This window comes from Aptenodytes forsteri, unplaced genomic scaffold, assembly GCF_000699145.1.
Source record: "Aptenodytes forsteri isolate BGI_AS27 unplaced genomic scaffold, ASM69914v1 Scaffold93, whole genome shotgun sequence".
Lineage (NCBI taxonomy): Eukaryota > Metazoa > Chordata > Aves > Sphenisciformes > Spheniscidae > Aptenodytes > Aptenodytes forsteri.
This window is the reverse complement of record NW_008794665.1, coordinates 3,117,512-3,139,993: the sequence shown is the minus strand read 5'-3', so window position 1 is coordinate 3,139,993 and position 22,482 is coordinate 3,117,512. Positions and strand designations below refer to the sequence as shown.

At 41.5% G+C, this 22,482-nt stretch overlaps 1 protein-coding gene across 1 annotated transcript in view; it reads right to left on the bottom strand.

Annotated features, from left to right (window-relative positions):
- BMPR1B (bone morphogenetic protein receptor type 1B) overlaps positions 1-17,409 on the bottom strand; it is a 34,172-nt gene extending 16,763 nt beyond the window's left edge. Inside the window, exons 1-4 of the mRNA XM_009273544.1 lie at positions 17,248-17,409; positions 7,662-7,764; positions 6,573-6,675; positions 233-329 (exon numbers count right to left, since the gene is read on the bottom strand). Coding sequence (XP_009271819.1) covers positions 233-329; positions 6,573-6,675; positions 7,662-7,764; positions 17,248-17,390 — 446 coding nt within the window. The 5' untranslated portion in view covers positions 17,391-17,409. The remainder of the gene's footprint in view (positions 1-232; positions 330-6,572; positions 6,676-7,661; positions 7,765-17,247) is intronic.
- Between the last annotated feature and the right edge of the window lie 5,073 nt (positions 17,410-22,482).

Below are 22,482 nucleotides of genomic sequence, written 5' to 3'. Positions count from 1 at the left end.
CTTCCACCTGAATGGCTTTTTAGGATGTTGGGCAAAAGATGCTATATGAAACACATCACACAGGTATACCTGTGACTAGCATGAATAAAATACACACTTTCCTTCATCGTAAAATTACAGTTTCTCATTTCTTTTTCTTAAGGTCCACTTCAATTTTTTCAAATTCCTAAGTCTATAAAAAGATAAATGTTGGGAGGAACATTAACAAGCTGGTAAAGTATTCCTTATTTACCTAAAGTAGCAGAATATGATGATAAGCACCAGAAGTATACTGCAAACCGTCACTGAGATCAGCAGGGCCTTATGGTGAATGTTTCCTTCAGCAAAGTCTGGGGTTAAAAAGAAGGAAGGTGGAAAATTTGGAAAGGGAGGCAGTACAAAGTCAGTATCAAAAGACACACATGCCTTAAAAAGTGCAGCGAGCAAAAGATCATTTCCTTTCTTTTCTACTGAAGTCCTGTGCAAGATACCCCTGGAACCCCCAGGAATTTCGTGCGCTTCCTCTTTGACCCTCACTGACCAGGGCAGAACTGGCACCTCCAAAAGCCTATTTGATTTTTCAGTCCTCACTCAGGTAAAACATTGCCTTGATTTGCAATTCCCTGTTTGGCTCTGAATGAAAAATCAGTTAAGACCCGTAGCTCTGTGTCTTAACCTAAGTGATCAGCCAAGACATACAAAAATTACTGCCTCTATCTTAAATCACTCTTATTAAGTTGCATCCTATCGAGCAGTTAATATAAAAAAAAAGAATAATTGCATTTATCCTAGGAGGGAAGACACAGTGGACCATCCAACCCCCAAGAAGGCAGGCCACGAGAGGCCTTGAAAGTATATTTCCATCACTGTAGAATAATCTGTCTCTCGGATCCTGTTTTAAACACCTGAGCAGGAATTTTCTCCTCCATTTGCTCTATAGCAGCCCTATGTGCCAATAAGTCCTTCCTGTGCTGGTAGGCAAAACTATCCTTCCAGCAGCTATTCTGTAAAACACTTTGGAAATGAAATGTGTCAACTAACTTGTAGAAAATGCCACTACATAAAAACTACTAAAATGTACCAGTCAATCTTTGCATGGGAGACTCATATTCTCCTTTAAAGAATACCATTAATCTCCAAATTTGTATTCTCAACTCAGACAAGCGAGTCTGACCTTTATGGATGCTCCTCCGCTGAAAAACAAAGAAACCTAGCACTATTCTTCTTTAACCTCCACCATCCCCCCAAAGTCTCAAAATTATGGTATTTCAGCATGCAGACACACACACCGCCCTCCCAAAGTTGCTATCTGGTATAACGCAACTGAGGACTATGTTTTCTGAAGCTCTCCCCCAGCCTTGCTGTCTTGTATCTTTCACACTAATGCCGAACACATCGTAAAATGCAAGAAAACTATCCGTATTGACTCATCCTGGAACGGCGCTATTACGTTTCAGATTTACAAGGGTAATGAGACAAGGAGATTCCTAAGGGACTCTTGGTTTACTGTCAGGCTCTTTTATTTCAAAGATCCAGTTTCTCCTTCTGTTTTTGCCCCCAAACTATTTCTTCCCTTCCCCTTTCCACTACAAACAGAGATTACCTACTAACACACCTTTTGATCACACTGGTCATGTTTTAGCCTGCCATTACTTGCTCCAGGAGCATTAACAATGTAAACATTCAAGACACGGCCGATGCCTTTGAAAGGGGACACTGACACGATGTCTATCAGGAAAACACTGGAGCCCATCATTCACCCTGCCGCAGCAGATTTCTACCTGACCAGCCACTCCAAGTGGGCTGCGAGCCGAAACCGAGAGCCCACCGGGGAATCCAGACCTCTCTCACGAAGGCAATGGCTGCTTGGCAGGGCTAAGGGCTCTAGTTCATGCTTTGTAAGCAGCCTGTGTCGGCCAGCCATTTCCCTCTAAAATGTGTGGTTTGTAACAGTTTAAGATGTTGCAGCCCGTCAGCTGAGGAGAGGATAAACAGAGCACGCAGACCATTTAGTGGGATTTTATACTTGGGAGAAACCTGGGTATCTGTCCGCAGCAAGGGTTTTCCCACTTCACAGAATAGGCCACGATGGAAGTTGGGTTTTTGTGCTTAGCAGTAATGAAGGTTGATGTTAGACGCAGAAGGAGCAATTCAGCTCTTGCTCATTGCTCATCACTTGTGTATGCTAGACATAAAAGCCATGGAAGTCTGCGCATTTACACAGACACAAAGTGTTGCACTACCAGAACTTGTAAAGCACCCATAATGTTCATGCAGCCTGTGTGCGTCCGAGTTTCTACATTTGGGAGTGGGATGATAAAGATGCTGAAATCTTGAATCCAATTCTGATCATTTTTAGGGTTTAAATGATCCAAATCCTGTGCTCAATGTTTCTAATGGGCTTCTCCCATTCAGAAAAGTAAATAAATGCAGTTTGATTTTCCCAGAGGCCAGAGGCATTTTAGAAATGCTGTGTAGCTCTCAAACAAACTTCAAACTCCAACACTGCAAAATTTTTTGGTACCCGAATGCAATTATGTGAAGCAAGTGCAAGGAAAGCAAGCAAGACATAAAGGAATGTGTCTTGATCTCTGTGCTGAGAGCGGCCGATGTAGACTGCAGCAGCAGCAATGCTTACGCTTTTGCAGTAGGTGATGTCCCCCATGCTGATGAAGTCAGCTAACATAGCTTTAGTAGTGGCTCACTACGCACGGCATGGGCATGCAACTGGCTCTCACAGGAGAGGAGAATAACTTCCACATGTCTTTATATTTATTTGGCTATGTACGATGAGAGGCAATACTGACGATAAGTGAGCTATTGTCTCACCTTTCAAATACTTCCTGCATTTTCAAAGCGTTTTGGCAGAATTTCATTTGATTGCTCACTTGAGGACTTCATAAACCCACTGGCGTGTGGACAACACAAGATTAAAAGCATGCCCCCATTCTTATACCAGCAATGTCTGTTTGTTCTGCTGAACTGAGCCAGGCTGGTGCTGCTGGAGACCAACTCTTCTCTCCTCCTACAGCCTGTGCTGTTCCCCACAGAGCAGCAGGACAAACCTCCCTTTCCCTGAACCATTTTCAAGCAACTCCTTGGCCAGGTGGAGGGATGGGGCAGCTCAGCTGTGAGTCCACTTAATCACTGGCTCATGGGCTCTGTGGTGGAGACTGTGGCGGGTACCAGTTGGTGCCAGTTTGCGTGATGGAGATACTTTGTCCTTTAAGAAGTCCAGTGCTGGGCTTTTTAGTGTTATGTTACTTGGCAACTGCAACATGCCAAGCATCGGGGTTATGAGAATAAGCAGTAGCTTCCACGGAGGCAGCAGTGAGCGATTACCAGGAGCACGGTGGGGGGAGCGCAGAACAAACACGCGGTAGGTTTGGGAAGCTTCTTCACATACCTCGGCTGGCTGATAATAGCGAAGCCCAGCAAACGGCACGTTAACAGTTTCATGTTGTACAGAAACAGTGGTGCGTGCTGGTGTCAGCGGTGAGCAGCACAGAAAGGGAGAGAAGGCAACAAAAGGAGGTTCTTTGGTGATACCAAGCTGCCTCTCAGTTATTTTGCCGTGATTTCCCCCTCCTCCACCACACGTTCCCCTCGCTCTGCCACCCGCGGGACCGTGCTGTGGAGTGCATTGAAAATGCCACCCAGCAGGTTCAAGGGAGAAGTCAGCATATCAAAGGGAGAGGAGGTTCTCCTCCCTCCCCAGGTCCCTCCAGTTCACAACGTTACGGTTATCCGAGTAAAAACTGCAGTGAAATCTGAGGCGTGGAGACTCTGTGCACACATCAAACCCCATCATTCCTCCAATCATTCCCTTGCCCATTCATCACTAGCTCTACAGGCAGGGAGCCAGACACGGTGGCACCACCACTTCTGCTTATATAGGCTCTAAATCAGTAAAGATATATTTCTCCTTTCCACTGGTCTCAGCCTGCGCTTTTGCTGGGATTTCCAGGAATATCTTTTATTGTTTAAAGCAGAGGTGTTGTATCAGACCCAATTATGACTCTCATTTCCTTAATAAGACAGAAGTACAGCTGGGACGAGGACATCACGGTTTCTCTGGGGTATTTTATCCTGCTAGTTCTGCACTGAGATGAGCTCAAAACTTAGGCTTAGCTGTTGTTTCTTCCATCTTGCTTAACAAGCCTTACTTTGACCAGTGTTAATTCTTCTAGCTCCCACTTTCATGTATGTGGTCCTCCTTTCTTTTTGTGGGGGTGGGTAAAACCCACTTTCCAGCACATGCCAGGTCTGGAAAAGCACTTTGAGAACACAAGTCACTTGCCTTTGTAGATGTTACCTTGGTGCATAGGTTAATTTGCAGTTCAACAACCTCTGACCTGCAGCTGGATGCTATCCCTAGACTCTGTTTCCCATGAGATATGACCTCGGACGTAAGTTCATCAGAAGCCAAATTTCTGTTTGGTTTTGAAATGCTGAGGAACATACATATTTTTCATGGAATCCTGGAGGTCAGGAGGTTGTTCCTAGAAGCTTGTTTTTAAGTTAATCTTCTCTTTCTTTGTACTTACAGTTTATGTTAAGTTTGATACACAATTCTAACAGTACTCAGTCAATCACAGCCTAATCAAAATGTTTCCGATAGAAAAAATGATCACGGCCATAGTACTGGGTACTGGCAGTAGCGTGTATTTGTACACAGTGTGTGTACCTGGTTGCAGTGAGGTTCTACAGTTCAAACTATGGCTTTTCTCTGAGCTTTCATACTAGGATACAGCAACGACAAATTAAAACAGGCCTGGCACCAAGAATGACATATTTACTTAAGGCTTTAATAAAGATGCTGACTTCAGCCCTGTCCAGCCACATTTAATGAAGCAGCTCCTGAAATATATTTCCACAATATACTATCAGGGTACCGGTAGTGCGAGAGCTTATTTCAAACAAAAGTCTTCAGAGTATGTTGAGTGAATACATAGCCTTTTGTTTGTCATGCTAAAATAGACAACTTTGCAACACAGAGCAGCTAGAAACCTGTTCCAACTCTATGAAATTTTTCTTTCAACAAATATTCTCTCTGCTATTTAATGGGTCTGCCACCACGGTGCCCAAGTGATGCTTTATTTACCCCATATACACACAGAGCAAAACCAACATCGATCCAAACAACTTCTGCCACTACCAAAAGCTTGTTTTACTGCTTTCTGTATAAGCAGCAGATAGTTTTGCCAAATAACTAAAATCTTAATAAGGTAGATGTCTAGCGTTAGGCACTGGTTCAGTATTTCTAAGTAGTTTTAACATAGAATAAACTCAGTCAGCAGCAAGAAGAAATCATGGCAGTGTTTTCCAAACTGAAATTATATTTATTGATATACTAAGTAAGTGTGAACAAATATTGACTTCCTTTTGCATCTTCTCTCTCAGTCTAAAGAACTTTTTAAAATGAAAAAGCCAGCAAAGTAGTACATAACTCTTATGTTGGAAGTCAGAAATTTATGAGGTTTCGCTGACTTAACGGCTTGCTAGTTAAGTGAAATATTTACATACTACTCTCCATAGGCCTGATTCTGCAGCCCATCTGTGCAGAATTTCATAGGCGTGAAGAGAACAGCTTACATTAGTGAAGGCTTTCTCTGAGCATGCATTTGTGTAAGTATCCACTTTTGTGTAATTAAGAGTGAATCTGCACACTGATCTGGATTTTCAACTCAGAATGCCACGATTACAAATTCTCCTGCAACCTTGAACTGACTCTCACAGACTAAACTCCATGCTGACTACCACAAATCTTGGCCACTGCTGCCAATGCCAAGAGTTTATAATGGGTGAATTTACACTTACTTAGGAATACACTTCTATAAAATGTATTCTGCAACATCCAGCCAAAATAGTTTTACCAACTTTCAGAAAGTGATGTTTAAACAAACAAACAAACAAAAAAGCTAAAACCTTGCCCCAGAATCTACCAAGTTAATACATGTCCACTTGTTCTCAAATAACAAATAAAAAAATAATAAATCAGTGCGTAAGTTCTTACTCTACGTTCTATTTTCAGCTACATTTTTCAAGTAGAAAATCTGCTTTAGTGACTAGTTATTGTCCTAGTGCTGGATTATCAGGTCTTTTAAGTAAGAAAATCCTAATGGACTTCAGTCAACTCGAACTGACTAATTAACCACTGGAGACCTAGTCCCGATGTGTGTGGAGTTATGAACAACAGTAATGCATGTTGCAGGGACTAGAAAGAGGATTCAATTTTATTACCAGGCTGAAAACATACACAGCAAGGGGCATCCTCTGCCACGACTAACCTAAGTCTTTGGGATGATCACCGATAGCCAGCTGGCCTGGGCTAGGACAATATCGTGTGACTCTAATGCATCTGATGCTCACTGCATGTATGCAATAGGAATAATAGCAAGTATCAGCAACCACGGGTCAAGGCACCGCTCCTCACACAACCTATAGCAATCCAGCGATACTGTTTAATGCAGTTTATCTCTAATCAAGTGCAGTTGGAGGGGGGTGCTTTGGTTTTGGCTTTGTTTCTTCGTAAGGCACAAAGAGCAACAGCAGGAAAAGATCAGTCTGGGACTGGATTTACTTCCCCTTACCTCGATTTTTCAGTGGTGGCAGCGTAGGGTGAAGGTGTTTGTTACAATAATCTTGGCCTGTGCAACATTCAATTGATCTTCTTTGGTGTGGAATAGGAGTGTCCTGCAACAAACAATTTGACAGAAAGCAAAGTCATTATCTGTGTTGTAAATATACACCATCATTCTGGCATTTGAGAGAAAGATGTGCTTGTTAGCTGACGGCAGTCTGCTACAGGTTTCTAGGATGTGTGGAGTAAGGATTTCTGCCACCGAGCGTATCCAGCAACATTTCATCTAGATAATTAAGAGATGAATTCACATGTTTCTATTGGTGCCCTAGTGCTGCAGAAGGGACTGATTGACTCTAAAGGTGCAAGACAGAACTGTGAAAGTCACATACGTCCACCAGTTAAACTTAGATTACAAAAATAAGTTAACGTGGGTATTCAAAACAGTTTAGCCAGAATAATACAGGAATTGCCGTGTGGACTAATTTAGTTGCTGCTTCTGCTCTCAGGGGAAGCTGGGTAAAATACCTTCCATGGACCTTGATGGTTAGACTGTTCCTGTACTCATGTAAAATCATTTGAGGTTAACGTTAGGAAAGGCAAACACTTTAGAGCCACCTTGCTCCATTGCCCATACCCCTTCCATTCCTGCAGTGATATTTGCTCTCCATCAGGTGATCACTGTACTTGAAGGGAATTTCTGGCACCAGAAATCCAAAACCAAAGTGCAACTGCATGCAAGACATAAAGGTTGCTGTGGTCCATCAAACAACATCCTAACTTTAGCTACCATGGAGACTTCAGGAATTAAGACTGCATTTCTCTAAATTCAAACTTCCTCTGAGCGGGAGTGTTACTAGTAACAGCAGTGCCAAAACCAAAAACTGAAGTTATTGTTAGGAGCAGCTATAATATCACCATTCAGGGATATAAATGCATTCCCCTCAGCAATCAATGCGGAGCAACTATCTGCCAAACGAACAAAAGTGAAAAACATGGACATAGTAAAAAACATGGACATAGTAATGTCTGTTGACTGCACTTCAGTTGAAAGCTATCAAAAAGCCAAGCGACACTCTGACAGCAAATGCTTTCTTACCCGACACTGGAAGTCCGAGCCCTCTAATCCAAGACATCCCTTGGTGACTAAATGTCCACCGGACTCATCTTCTTCTATTATGGTGAAGCAGTAGCCATCAGTGCTGAGGATTGGAAAGAATGAATCAGGAAAAGGCTCTGAAGTGAAAAATGTGCTGCTGAATATAGTCTTAAACTTTGCTCCTTGCAAAGCAAATCTGCCATTAACAAATCGATGCAAGGCAGGCTGGAAGACTCAGGCACCCAAGGCAACCTCTCGCAATGCACTCCAACAGCCGACAGTGCTGTGAACTAGCTCTTGCACACACAAAGGAGGCTCTGCCTTGGAGCTGACACACTTACCTTTCCAACATTTCACAGCTATAAACCCCACTAACAAACATCTCAGTTCTCTGCCTGTGGCCATTAGTGTGTTAAGACTTTGGAGACCTATATAAATGCAAGCATCAACGCTACAGCAGGTCTGCCTTGTGCGTGGGAACAAGGCATGGATATTTGCACCATGGTGGAGACCTGAAGAAAGAAACATTTTTGAGATACTAAACATAAAATATTATTAAGAATGATTTGTGATTCCTGTTTTAACCATATTACAAACTGCAACACTCTTGTGTATGAGTCCTTGAGTTATCATCAACACCCTTCATAACTGTTTACTTGAGTTATAAGCCTAAAGTGATCCATAACGCTTCCGTTTACAAGAACGTGCACCAGGGAGGACAAGTATACTAACAGATGGCTAGATGGTGCTGGTGATAAATGTCCTTCCTCGATGAAGGTCAAATGCCTGAATGCTATGGAAAGAGGGGGAGGAGGGCACGAAAAGGGTGGCTGCATTTTACTGAGACTGTTGTACATTAATTTCTGAGCACTCTGAGGGAGATACGTAATGTGTGTAAGAAACACAAATTGACTGATTTGCAGGAAGAGGATCCAAAAATAAAGAAAAATCTCTTTAATATAAGACATTTAAGTCACATAAAAATAAAATATTCTGTTATTTCCCCAGGAAAACAACACTGGTTATTACGTGCAATGAGTATTTTTCAGAAGAGAAGAAACAAACTCAGTTAAAACAAGGAAATAAAAAGAAAAAAGGATTAGAAAATTTAAACACAGCAAAATTTGGGATGATTTGCTCCTTACTTGAATGAGAGTCTAACAGAGCAACAACAGCAAAGGCAATGAAGATGTAGGAAACGAGAGGCACAGTTACACATGTAAGAGATAAACACAATTTGTAAGTATTAGCTACACGACAGAGAGATGCTGGATAGGATCATGTCAAACATTTGCTGTGGCATATTTTTATATTAGTGGTGCAGGGTCTAGCCACAGTAAGCTTATTACTTCAAATAATAATCTATCACAGGTTATTGACTTCTGGATTTGAAAAGTAACCAGTTGCATGTTACAAATTACTTTCTCGGAGAAGCGAGCGATGACTTCTACCCTTCTTTGACATTGTGCATACGAGTAAGGCAAGGGAGACAGCAACCCTTCTGGGCAACAACCACCTTGATTTCATTGCTTAAGCTTAAAAGATAGGAACACTAGGATTGCCAAGAAGAGAGACTGTAAGGAATCCATTAGAGTAGAATATTATATTAGATTATATTTGTTTGCATGGTGCCTTTGATTCAAAGTAATGAGTAAGTTTAACCCGGGGGACAGAGCAACAAAACAATAAATCGCAATCAAGTGAAACACAAAAATGAACTCCACAGCTAACAGTCCCCAGCAAAAACCAAAATGCTCAGTTCACCAAAGGAAAGCAGGGGAAGGAAAAGTCAAATGGTTTGCAAAAGGGAAAAAAGAAGCAGGAAAGTCAGCAGTTTTACTTCTTTTTTTTCTGACTTGCCAAGGGACACCGATTCTCAGCTCATTTCTGAAAATTAAATTCAGGCTCCTCAAGCGCTTTAGTCCCTCTTAAAATTTTACTCCAAATTTAAAAAGACAAACAAAATTAGATTGGATAGAGCAAAACAGAAAAGTCACAAAGCTCCAACAATAAGGATAAATCATGTTCTTTACAGACAACAGTATCGTAATGAAGGAAGAGTGTGAGACAATTAAAAATAGCAATACTGAACAGAATAAACATGGGTACCGCTTGTTTCTACCTCTAAGAAAAAAATAAACTAAAAAGTTTTCATGCAATGTAAGAACTCATTATCTTATTGAAAATTTCTCAGGTGTTTGGGCGAGAGGTAAAAGTGACTCTTCTTAAAAGAAAGAAGTGTCTCTTACCTGCTTCCCCCCTCCCACCCCTGACCTCTTCTCCTGGTTCACAGGATGTCAGACGGACCACACGCTGCAAGTAAAGGGCAGGGCATACCCCTGCTGTTTTATTACCTACCTCCTACCTGCCTATGATAGAAATGAAACTCTTATTATTATTATTATAACAAGTCAGAAACAAGTCAGATAAACCTGCATCCTCTCCAATTTTATGGTTATTTTGGTGATTGCACAAATAGAAACATATGTACATTGCCGATATGTGCAAAGCAATATGAAAAACCTATTCTCCACTTCCTAGCAAAAATTTGTAGTACAGAATTATTATTTTCTTAATAATAAAAACTCTGTAATTTGAATTCTGTGTAATTTGATTCTGCGAGCCGTGTGTAAAGAAGGAACTCAACCTGATGTTACTGAATACGTCCAAGTACACACCCACTAACCTCTTTCACTAAAGCATCATCTTATTAGAGTATGGTGCAGGACAGCGATTTAATACATTTTGGATGTGATCACTAATAAATACAGATTTGGTATGTCACATATTTGCCAAGAGTGAATTTTCACAGCCAAGTCAAATGCCAGGTAAAATAGAGGGAGTTAATAGCAGAAACACTGACAGACACCGATGTAGAAGGTGCTGCTACAATTATAGATTACCAGAAAGAAAGAGGTGATCTTAACTGAGACCTTTACTAAATGTCAGAAGGGAGGAACAGAGGCCAACAGCTTTGCAGCTGCTCACACAGATGTCCTCACTGGCCAACAGCCATTTCTCACAGAAGATGCGATACCTCAGCTACCAAAACTTGACTGCTGAAGATTTCCTGTCCTGCTCGCTGTGTGTGTGACGCAGCCAGGGATGGCAATATATAACTTGGAAAAGCAACGTCTTTCCCTCGTTCAGGGCTTATCACAAACAGGTGGGTTAAATAACTTGATGAAAAGATTCCTTATCTTTAATTTTATTTACAATTCAGTCCATACAAGTATTATAGTTTTTGTCCACTCCTCCTCTTTATAGAGGTTTTCGTATCAGAAGGAGCTACAGCATCTTTTCATTTCCATCCAAAGCACCATGACAAGTTTCTGCACTGTTTTTAAAAATGATCAAAAAACGTTAGATTATATTATGAACAGAAACTGGGAAGTTCATATTCTTCTGTAAAGACTGGCAGAAATAATCTAATTTGAAAATTGGCTGACTCCCAGTTTGCATCTAATTCACGTATTTTGTCACATCCTTCACTTAAGGAAGATGATGAAGGCCAAATTTAGCAAAACACTGTCTTTGGACACCATCCATAAAACAAGGAGTCACTGTAAATGTGTTCAACAGAGGCTAATTTTTCAGAAAAAATAATATAGTTAGCAGCTGTGCATCAGGGAAGTAACATGAAACCAAGTGAGAAGAGCATTACACAGTTGTTGAGCCAGATGCACCTTCAGATGTTTGCACAGCTACTCTGAACGCGAGGAGAGACATACAGGTGTAACAAAGCAAAGAAGTTGGCTCACAGCGGGCCACAGCTTCTGGCCACACTTAGTCTCCAAGATGGTGATGCTGGTCCTACCATACACTCTCTGCTGTGTATGGTACCTTTTGGCTCTCTGGGTGCTCAACGATGACCCTTCACACAGAGAAAAAGGAGGGTAACAAACCCATCCTAGCAGAGCATCTTTTCATATGTCATACATAGGTCTATCAATCATTATTTTCTCTGCACACCTGCCCATACTATTCTCCCAGGACTGAGACATGACCTGGCCCACCAAATGTGTCTTGCATTGTTGTACTAAATCATGAATCAGATCAAACAGTTCTCCCTGACACATGAGGTCACAACGCAGAAAACAAGCCATTATGCCAATCTGTGAGGGAAAGCCCTAGAAACTGTCCAGGCTTCATGCTGAGTAAATGAGATTTGACAGGTCTATAGACCTGACAGCACAACTTGGGGTATGGCAATAGCACCAAGCATGGGTACCTCTGCATTTTCACCAGGGCTCTCTAGCACCTTTCACTTATGTGAAAAATCCATCGCAGTAGCTGAGAGAACTATCAAGAAGCAAATAGTCAAAATAAAGCTACTGATCTTCCTCGTTTCCTTCTCCCTTTTTCTTTTATTCCTTTCTTTTGTCTCCAAAATTTAAACACAGACCAAATGTTTCCTTTTACTTGACCTTAAGATTATACTGCAGTTGAATTTGTATGATGTAGCTGCTTCTTTAATGCTAGGACAGACTTAACATGGATATTTGCTGTTTTGGATTTTTTTGGTATAAGTAAATTGAATATGCAAGGGAAGTCTTAGGTATTCCAGCACTTTCTGCACAGTAACACCAAAGTACTCCCTCACGCTAAAAAACTATCTGAGAGTAATGCAACAGCTCTCAATACAGGGAGACTGGACTTGCATTACTATTTAGCTTAAGGTTTACATTAAATGCAAGCCCTGAACAAAACTAAGAACAAGGAATTTCTGTGGCATAGTTGAAAAGTGTGGGAGAGGGACTTTGCGTTTCAGTTTAAACACTTGGGGTGAAGTCACCTGCTGAGCCACGTATGAGACGTACGGCCCTGGCAGAGGGGGCAAGGAAAGACTGGAGCTTGCAAGAATTTGTCTCTGTTGACCTTTGTTTTTTTGTTTTAATCATCAAAGGAGACTTAACTGTCTCCGGTACAGCCCTGTATAAAGGATTACATGAAAAAATAAAAACAAACATTAAAAAAAATTGAAAGGCTAACTTGTAAGATCTCACCATAGCTCCTTTATCAGAAAATGTTCAACTTTACCCTAAAAATTGAAGTTGCTTAAAAGAAAAGATGCCTGAACTCAGTGCTTTGACCCACTGTTGAAGTCTTCTTCCTTCTACATACCAAATTACAAAGAAAATTCAATCCTATCATCTGGAGAACAGGAAAATGAAAATAACATCACTCAAGTGAATTATCATCTCTGATAAGACTGAAAAAGCAACTGAATTATTTTATTGCTTTGGATAACCAAAGCTACCTCAAGACACAGTTGGGCAGAAACAGAATCAAGACCAGTAGGCAACTCATAAGAAATTAAACTCTATCAGCCCAACCTTTAAAAGTATCAGCAATTATTTGTGAGTGGAAAATAGAGTGCAACAAGGCACCTAATCAGCCTCTGCCTTTACTGCAATCCCATTACAGTCAAAGCCAATTAAATCTAACGCTACTTTTTAAAATATGCAATTAATTATGATTAGACACAACTGCCTATGCATTCACTTTGTACACACAAAACTTGAAATGGAACAGTAAAACAAGGTCCTGGTTGTGTTCAAAGCAGCTTTGAGCTTCTTTACCGAAAGCCTTTTATGAATCGCACAGATGTTCAGAAAGAATAAAGTTTCAACATGGTACAGGTTAACACACCCTTTACAAGCAGAGGATTGCAAACCTTCTGCAAAGATCTTAATTGTCAGGGCCCTGAGTGCACTAATGAGCTTCAATCGCCCAGAGTGGCCCCACCTGGACACGACACGACACGACACGACACGACACGACACGACACCCCATCCCCCCCATACAGACCCCCTGCCCAGGGGCTCCATTTAAGCTCAGGTCTGAGCATCAAACTCCTTCCTAAGCGATGATACAGGGGTGCCTGTCTCCAGCCCCATCTCCTGCCTGGATCCAGATCACTACTAGCCAGCGAAGGGCCATCAAGGGAGCTGTCTCTGCCTGTTGTGTTCAGGTATCCTTGGGGAAATGGGGTCCTGGTGGGTGAGGATATGGCTGGCCCTAGCATCAACCTCAGCTCCTGGCTTGGCCCCCTTTCACTGCTCCCTGACGCTAACCCTTTCTTGATGAGATGACCCTGTAATGGGTCTTCCAAAACTTGTGCTTGTGGATTGCCCTAATTTTTAAAGCACGCTCTAACTAGAGCTACTGCTTTTCCGTTGATATAGAAAGCAATCTGCATTTTAAGCTGCAGCGTTATCCTTAGCTCCCTAAAGTATTATTGGACTTAAGCTGCGGAAGTATAAAGAAAGGGAAATTCTGTATAGGAACACAGCAGGCTGTTAGAGGATTTGATACAGATGTGGTTGAAGAATATTGACTTTAAAATTTCTAAAAATACAATTATGGAGAGGATTTTAAATGGCCGCCAGATGTCCACATTTTTGTATCAACATTCAGACTACCAGTACTACAGGCAGGATCTATACTTTAATAGATAAATACCTGTGGTAGCAGACCAAAATCTTCAGGTGGGATGGCAGACTGCTTTTTATGAGACATTTTTAATGGTCACTGCAGCAGGACTACTATTTTATTCTGAGAGTTTTAATTTAAACACAGCTGGAAATGCTTTCCCATTGAACTTTCAGAGCCCTCCTTGCTCCTGGGCACACAAAAGGCTTCCCTGCTTTGGTGAGAGCCCCAGCAGGGACAGTGCCTGATGCTCTCCAGAGCCCAAGCCCTGGCTATGGATGTGCTCAGTGAATTTCCCAGGTGTCAGGGCTTTGCTAGGCCTTTGGGTGCCCCAGCACATGCTGGCTTGTCCCTGCGGGGCTGGCAAATCCAAGCTCTGCAGGTCCAAGCACAGCCCAAAGTTTAACAGACTGATAGAGCTGACGAGAGGTTTAATTTTTTTAAATATAAAATGTAAAGGGCTTTTCATGGCTACATCTGAGGGAAACAGATAGTTAACGCAGTAACTTTTAATCTGGAGCAGTTCCTTTATTCTTCAGACAAACACAGTGCAATCGATACTGCTTGAACTTCAATATGGGGAAACTTCCTTTATAGTGAGGTTCAATGAGAATTCCTGAGTGCTTTAAAACTGTGCCAACGCTCATTCAGGCTAGGATGAAATATTTAAGTTACTGCCTGCCTAGCAGGATGATCCCAAAACACAGGGGAAATGAATAATCCCTGCTAACCTGGTTGGTCTTGGTCATATCTTTTGAAACCTGGTCTCAACCCAGCCAGCTAACTGGAGACCTAATAACTACTCTTTTCCAACAGTAGGCTTAGGATCCTCTTCTCTCTGTAACGTCCCATTTCACTTTTCATCCATAATTCCAGCTATGTAGTAAGGAATTTAAGACGCAAATGATTACAGACTAACAGTTAAGCAGATGTAGGGAAAACGAGGGGTGTTGTGTCCTTTGTACCTCACTGCAGCTCTCGCACCAAGGTAGGAGGAGCCATAGCAATGATCACCATCCTGAAAAGGATTATTGCTGACAAGCCATGAAGGCAGAGTATTTAAGTTAATTTAAATTTTTTGTTTTATATTACTCCAAGCTCTTCAGCAATTTTTCACTTATGCTGTTGCTCACTGGGCAAGTGGCAAGGCGGATACTGCTCAGGTGACAGCACAGGATAGGAAAGAGGAGTAGCTCTAAGGCAAGTCTTTTGACTGTTTCCATTTTTCCTGGACAGAAAAGTGATTAATATTTGATGGGTAAATTCCAGTTTCAATTATTATTTTGATGTCTAAATTGGAAAAAATAATTTTGTCACTCAAGTAGAACATTCAAGCCTGAAATGTGCAAAGATTATGAAGACAAAAGGGGTTATAATTTTGTGTTTTACTGCCACTTAACTGCCTATCCTTGGGCATTAACACCTAAAAACAAGTTTGGTATTTGACACTGTAAGGGGGACTCTGAAGAGAGTTTCTTCAAAGTATCGCAGTGAGGGAAAATGCACAAATCCCATTTTAATAGGACATTTACTCATAGTTCCTTGTAACATGAAAAGTACTTAATGTCAATGATGCCTATGAAGCAAAGTGCAACAGCAGGCCTACCCAGCTGGGGTATAAACCTCGTTCAGTGGGTTTCTTAACATGGATCCCTTTGTGCTTCCTAATGTGAATCCTAATTCATGGATTTAAGTCGTCTGCAACTTCCCTGTTACTGCATGTGTGAGACAGCATGTGTGAAAGCAGTGGCTCTTGCTGGGCAGGAACAGGAAACAGCTGATTCATGCTGCAGGGGATCTGCAAATTGATATCAGAGTGGGTTTTTACAGCTTTTTTAACTGACTGCCATGTGAGAGCAGTTAGGTCTAACTTCTGGCTAGAGCATGGGTTTGAAGGAAGAGGATAGAAAGGGGAAATGGTATTTACAGCTGTCATCAAAACTTTGATACACTTCTGTGTGAAACTGCAGGCTGAGCAGAATTAAGTCAGGCTACAAAACAACACTCAAAAATCCAACAAAGTAATCAATATCTTCAGCAACCTTAGGCTTTCCCCATCTATCTTTTTAATGCACTGCTTTGAAGAGCTGACACAATGTTAAGACTGTCTCATCTCAAACACCACTGCATACCCAACTGGCGTGTTCAGCTGGGCTCACATCTGTGCCCTGCTTTGATGCTTCTCACATTCCCACAACTCCACTAGGCTATAGCTGTTGGTGAGTATCTCCAGTGTCTTACCTGCTCTAAGTAAGCAGAAAAGTTTAAATTCCTCATGTGGAACATGAAGAGCTCAGCCGTACTTTGCTGCAGCTAAAGCAAACTGTACGTGCACCTCAAGCTAAGACAGAGGTGTTTGACCACTACCCTCATTCAACAGCAATAGTATGTGTCCAGCAAGAGCTGCTTCTGGGTGGGGGAACAGCAGCTTGGTCCCACCACAGGTACCCTCAGTCACCTCTGCTGCTTCAGGCAGTGTCAGTGCAACACAGACCAAGGCTGAGCCTTCAAGGGGACTGTGCTTTGCTGGACATGCCTCTCTCCCAGGGAGGCAGAAGGATCTGAGGAAGTGGAATCCAACCCAAATGAGAAGTTTGTAGTACTCTGAACGCAAAACCAAACAGAAGACTATAGCTAGTATAAGAAAATACTCAACACTTCACCTCAAGAAAAAGATCACTTTCCTTTTAGCATGGAAGCAAGAAAAAAAACAAAGCCTTGAGGACCTACAAAAGATAGCTCAGCTATTGCAAAGACACACACCAAGAGGAGAGTTCTTATAAATGGTGTTCCACAGAGAGTGATCAGAAATTCATAAGCATTTACTGACATTTCAATATATCTCCATTAAGTCTCCTCTCATTAACTGCATGCACCTTTAAAAACAAATTCCTACCTTCAGAATATTTCATATGCAATGAAGTAACACAGGTATTATCTAAAACTGTAAAGATGTAAACACCCTAACATAAAAATATAAATATGTAGCTGATAGCTAGGTAAAAATTACCTCTGACTTTTAGATACAATGTATAAACAATTCATTTACATACTACTGCTTAAACAAAAACTGCAACACCCAACTTGGGAGTGCTGAGCTACCACAAATAGGTTTTCCCATGTTTCACCACCAAATATATAACCCACAAACCTGCAGGTGCTGTTGACTGAGTCCTCAGGACAATGGTGGTGGCACTGACAGGACAGCTTCTTCTGCGGAGGGGCAGGTGCTGTGCTCTCACCATCTTCTTTTCTGGTCTCCATGCTCAACTTGCCAGAACTTCGCAAGGGCATGTTGTCTAGAAAATTGGCTATAAATATAAGGGGGCGAAAAAAGAAACAGTTCTAGGCTGGATTGTAAGATTTTGAATGAAGGCTTTAAAGTAATTCTACCCATCAAAATTTGAGAAAGTTATTTGAGCTGGGTGTTCACTACAGAGCGGTTTTCTGTAGAAGCCTCTGAAATGGTCACTGTATTTGAGACTTATTTGGTCTCAGTGGCATTAGATCAAAGGTGCTGATGTTCAAGTTCTGCTGCTGCCAAAGAGATATGTTGTGCTTTTCAGATTGCAGAGTACAGCTTTTCTCCTATTGCGTTACGCAGGTCAAGTCCTTGGTTACACCTTTGCGCTTTCTTTGTCTCTATACTTGGCACATATCCACATCCACTGAACCCATAAAAATGAGTGGGATTTATGGTACTCCAGGCAGAGCAGAACATGGGCATACAATTTAACAAAGAGTTAACAGAAAGTGATGTTCTTTCAAGTTCAACAGCACTTTCTGTCACTGAATTGCATAAGCACTACTTGGAAAACAAGGAAAAATAGTTCATTTCTATTAAAAAAAAAATCTATAAACAAAGTAAAAGGCAAGAATGTGTTTTAGAATGAACAATGCTGAACTATATGGAGGTGATTACTTATAAAAATACCAGAGTACTGAATCTCCATGGAGCTGGTGGAGTACAGCTAGAGATGTTCGTGATGGGCTAGGAGCTGTTTAAGCGACACACACCCCCAGCTCTACTCATAAATATCAGCTTTCAGTGCTTGTGAATATTTTAAGCCTCAAAGACAAAAATGAGATCAGCATGAAAAGCTTCAACTGGCAGTTTCTCACTTTCCTTTTGCTTCCCTGTAAGAAATCTTACTAAAGAGTCATTTATGACCAGCTGTCTCCAACAGAGTAGCTGAAAAGCAAGCTTGAAATTCTTGATTTACTGTTAAGTCTTTAGAAACAATTGGCATTATTATTATTATTTTGATTGGCTCCTGAACTGCTGCTTTGACTCTAATTAAAATCTTCCCCAAACCTCCATCATCAGGACTGATACATTGTGGAGCTGACAGAAAACTGTATCCTTTTCAGCTCCCTACAGAGAGATGGAGTGGGCAAACAGGCAGAGGTGATGGGAACAAGTAGCTACACTTCAGGGCTTGGATGGCAAGCAAGAACTGAGGCGAGAACAGGCTGAAAGGTCCTGAAGCAATGAAAGGCTGGAGGAAGAGCAGGGCTGTTCAACCAGCCCAAGCCCTTAGGAGGACTGATGAAGTCCAGTCTGTGCTCCTGGGCGCATGGGACCAGCCAGTGCCCTGAGCACAAGCGTGTGTGTCATGCCTCCCAGCTGCGCACCCCTCCTCTCCTGGGCCAGCTCTGGTAGAAAGGCCCTGCAAATGGACAGGCACTGACAACAACTGGCAGACAGGCTTCAGTTTTCTTCAGTGTAACAAGAGACATGCAAGCTTGTCCCTAGCGAACTAGGAAAAAGCTGAAACTTCTTAGCTCTGGGAAAAGTGGGGCTTTGCACGTAAAAACAGCTCATTTAGAGAAGTGTTAGCTTTTTGAACATTATAGCCCTTCCATTCCTTGCATACTCCTTGCATAAGAGGTATATTAATATTAAGGTGATACACATGGAAGACAATCATTCACCATATCAGACTATGTAACACCTATGAAATAAACTCATAAGGCTTGATCTTTGTTCAGTACCTACGGATTCCACTGAAACAGACTGGATTTTTGATTAGCTCACCTCTTCTTGAAGTCAAACCAGAAAACTAGTTAGAAAACATATACAAACTATGGGCTTGTAACCCTTGTGCCCAGCATCAAGGTATTAACTGGATTCATGACACAACTGGATTTCAAAGTCCCATTCTGTTTTTACTAACATTTGGCAAAATTAGAACTAAATGGATTAGTTCACTCAAGATGCATTGTATATTTGTGTACTCATAGCTGTACCTTAAGATGCAGTAGGTGCTTAAATTAAGAAAAAAATGCACTGTTTGTTTCTCATAATTATGATACTTTAAAATGCAGTCTGTGTACAACAAATTAGTATCAACAGATGTTTGCTCCCTGGGTCACAGGATTAGAGATTAAGTAAATTCTCTGCAATTTTTGTCTGTATTACTTCATTACCATTGAATGGGGAATATTCAACTATTAATATTCCTGTCAAGGATTTTCAGACTTCAAGCTCATGAGGTAACAAAGTGAACTTCTAGCTCACGAGGCAACTGAGTGAAATAGCTTGCTCTGTGTATCATTTCCATGGCTCTTTCTACAAGCTAGCTACAGTTTCAGCAGGGTTCTTTCCTCAGCAAGGAGTGCAAAACCAGAAGCATTTTACGCCTAACACAAAAAAAGGAAAAGTTTAATTACACATTTGATGGTGTCTGAAGATGTTAAATTCAGACAGCTAAATACCTTCCTCATAATACATACAACTGTAGGACATTCCCTTTTTCAACAAATGTATAAGGCAGTCATACTCCAATGCAGTCTGTGCCCATCACTCATCAGGGATGTGATCATGAACAGCTTCTGCAGAACTTGCCATAAACAAGAGCAGCTTACATCCCTGGACCTGGTTGTAGTCTTAGTTAAAATAAGACAGGTGGGAGCTGCTGAATTAGAAACAGAAATTTGAAGTACCATCAAAGCATCACAGGTGGCTATTTAGAGATGTAGTTTGCTTTTTAGAAAACTTAAGACAAATAGGCTGGCACTGAAATTTACGCTCTCCAAGAGTCTGAAGTAGGGATGTAGCCTAGGATTTTGCTTTCAGCTAATGCCCAGGGTCAAAACTAGTGTAAAATCGTTGCAGTTTAGTGTTGAATACATTAAATCAAATAAAATTAAAAGAGGTAGGAATAAGATACTTTCAATCAGGCCCTTTCCTATCTTCTAAAAAGAAAAACTCTTATCACGTCATTCTCCTGTTCCTTTCATGCCTTAGATTCCTAGCTGCTAGCTAAAAAGATGGGCAGATAAAGCTCTGAAATTCAGATGTCTCACCCAGCAGATGACTGTGGAACATGTTCTTCTCCCACTCAGAGTTGAGTTTCAACAAGGTCGCTTGACTTCGGAGCAGAAAGATTTTCAGCAGTCCCTTCCCTAAAATGTAACATGTAGGAAGAAACCCACAAGAGCTTTCCAGTTTGGCAACAAGTTCCTCCTGATTTCAGGTGTGAAATGCACGGTTTGGGATGGTGAACAGCCTACTCCTCTTGCATTTGCTGCTGTACTGTAATAAGCACATGTTGGTCATGCAGCCCTGGCTCTGTCTAGGGATTAAAAAACCCTTTGGGTTTTGAAAGCTCTCCTAAGGAGCTATGTCCAAGTGCCCTGAAAGCAAGGGATTTCAGGCTGTTTACATTTGGCTGCTTCTCTTCTGTAGCCTATTCTGTTGCAGTCTGCTTATGGCCAGCTTCCCGTCCCTGATGAACTGAGCACAGCTTGGGACAACTGCAGAAAAACAGTGGTATCAGAAATAAGGTTATTGTAGTCTGCTGAGAAACCTACTGCCTGCACCAGGGAATTAATCAAAACAGTTGACAGCCTGAAGGTCACCATCAGACTGGTAAACCTGCATCACATTTAGTTGATTTTTCTCAGCTTATCCTTCTTTTTCCACTAAAATTCACCAGCATGTACAAAGCACCTTCCACCCCAAGGACAGCCGGGGGCCAGCAAGGCTTTTATGACTCTTTGGAGTACTGCTCCTCAGAAATATTTTCCTCTATAGGACTGGGACCACTCAAAATTATGATGTGATGGCCTCTGTTATGAATCTCTACCTGAGAATGGGGACTGTGTGCTCAGAAGCAGCATGCTACTGTTCTTTTTTTCCAAATGTGTTAGTATGTCTCTCCATGCTTTGCTTCATGTGAGCTCCTTTACAGAAAGGCACATCTACAAAGATCCAGAAGCCAGGATAAGGAAAACAAGAAAAATAAAGTGCTGTAAAATGAAGGCATTATCATGGATGACCATGAGAATGACTAATGTCTAGTCTAAACCCCTACTAACCTCCATGGCAACAAATAATCCTTCTTAGATATATTCTTCCATTTTGCTCCCCATCCCTCCTAGACTTCATGGTAATCTATGAGCACTAAGCTTTTGCATCTAAATACTAACTTTCTCATGTGGCAAACCCTTTCATGGTTTTCAAGTTTGTTTTGCTATCATTTTTTTAAATGATAGAGAGTGATCACAATCCCCACTCCACAATCACAGTGAAGTAACCATCAGGATGAATTATATCTTGGTTTTAAATAATGCTGTTTCATGTTGGTTTGACAGGTCTGTAGACAGTGGTACCTTGCACACAAAAGGAAAATCGCCTATTTAAGCTTTGCATTGACTCATGTAGGTGCAAAAAAAATTTGATCTAGAGAGCCCATCTCAGTGTACATTCAGTCCTCAAGCTCTCTGCTGTGGCTGCCAATTAGTACTGCAGCCCCTGCCAACTGTAGCCATAGTTATGTGATTTGGACAGGAATTTCTCCGCTAGAATCTGGATAAAGCCCAATAACTCATTTCACACCGGCCCACAGCCATCAGATGGTAATGACTTTTGGGCACTGCTCTGATTCAACAAGTCTGGTAATGTAGGAGACGAAAAGCTCTGTATTCTGTTACTCCATATTCTGTAGTCCAAATCTTAAGCCATCCTGTTCCCAGGGGATGCATAATTAGCAATAGTTATCTTAACAGATTGATTTCTGTGCCACAGCTGTGTGATTTATGTGCTGTCTATGCAGTGAAAAAGCAGAACTTCCATGCCCTTGCATGGGTTTGTCAGGAGTAAAAGTCAGACTTACTCCTTCCCGAAACAGATGCTAAGGGCCACAAACAAGTCTGTTAAGGAAAAAAAAAAAGAGAGTGCTGTGCTCACTCCTCTTTCTACATAGGGTATTTGAAGCCTCAGATTAATGCAGTACCATCCATTCACATTTTTCCAGGCCAATAACAGTGTTTGGCTAGCAACAGCACCCACTGATGGGGAGTGATGCTTACTGCTTCAGAGAAGGTACAGACCTAGGAAGCTTTGCACATCATGGAATGGCTTTTTCAACTGCTGCTTTCG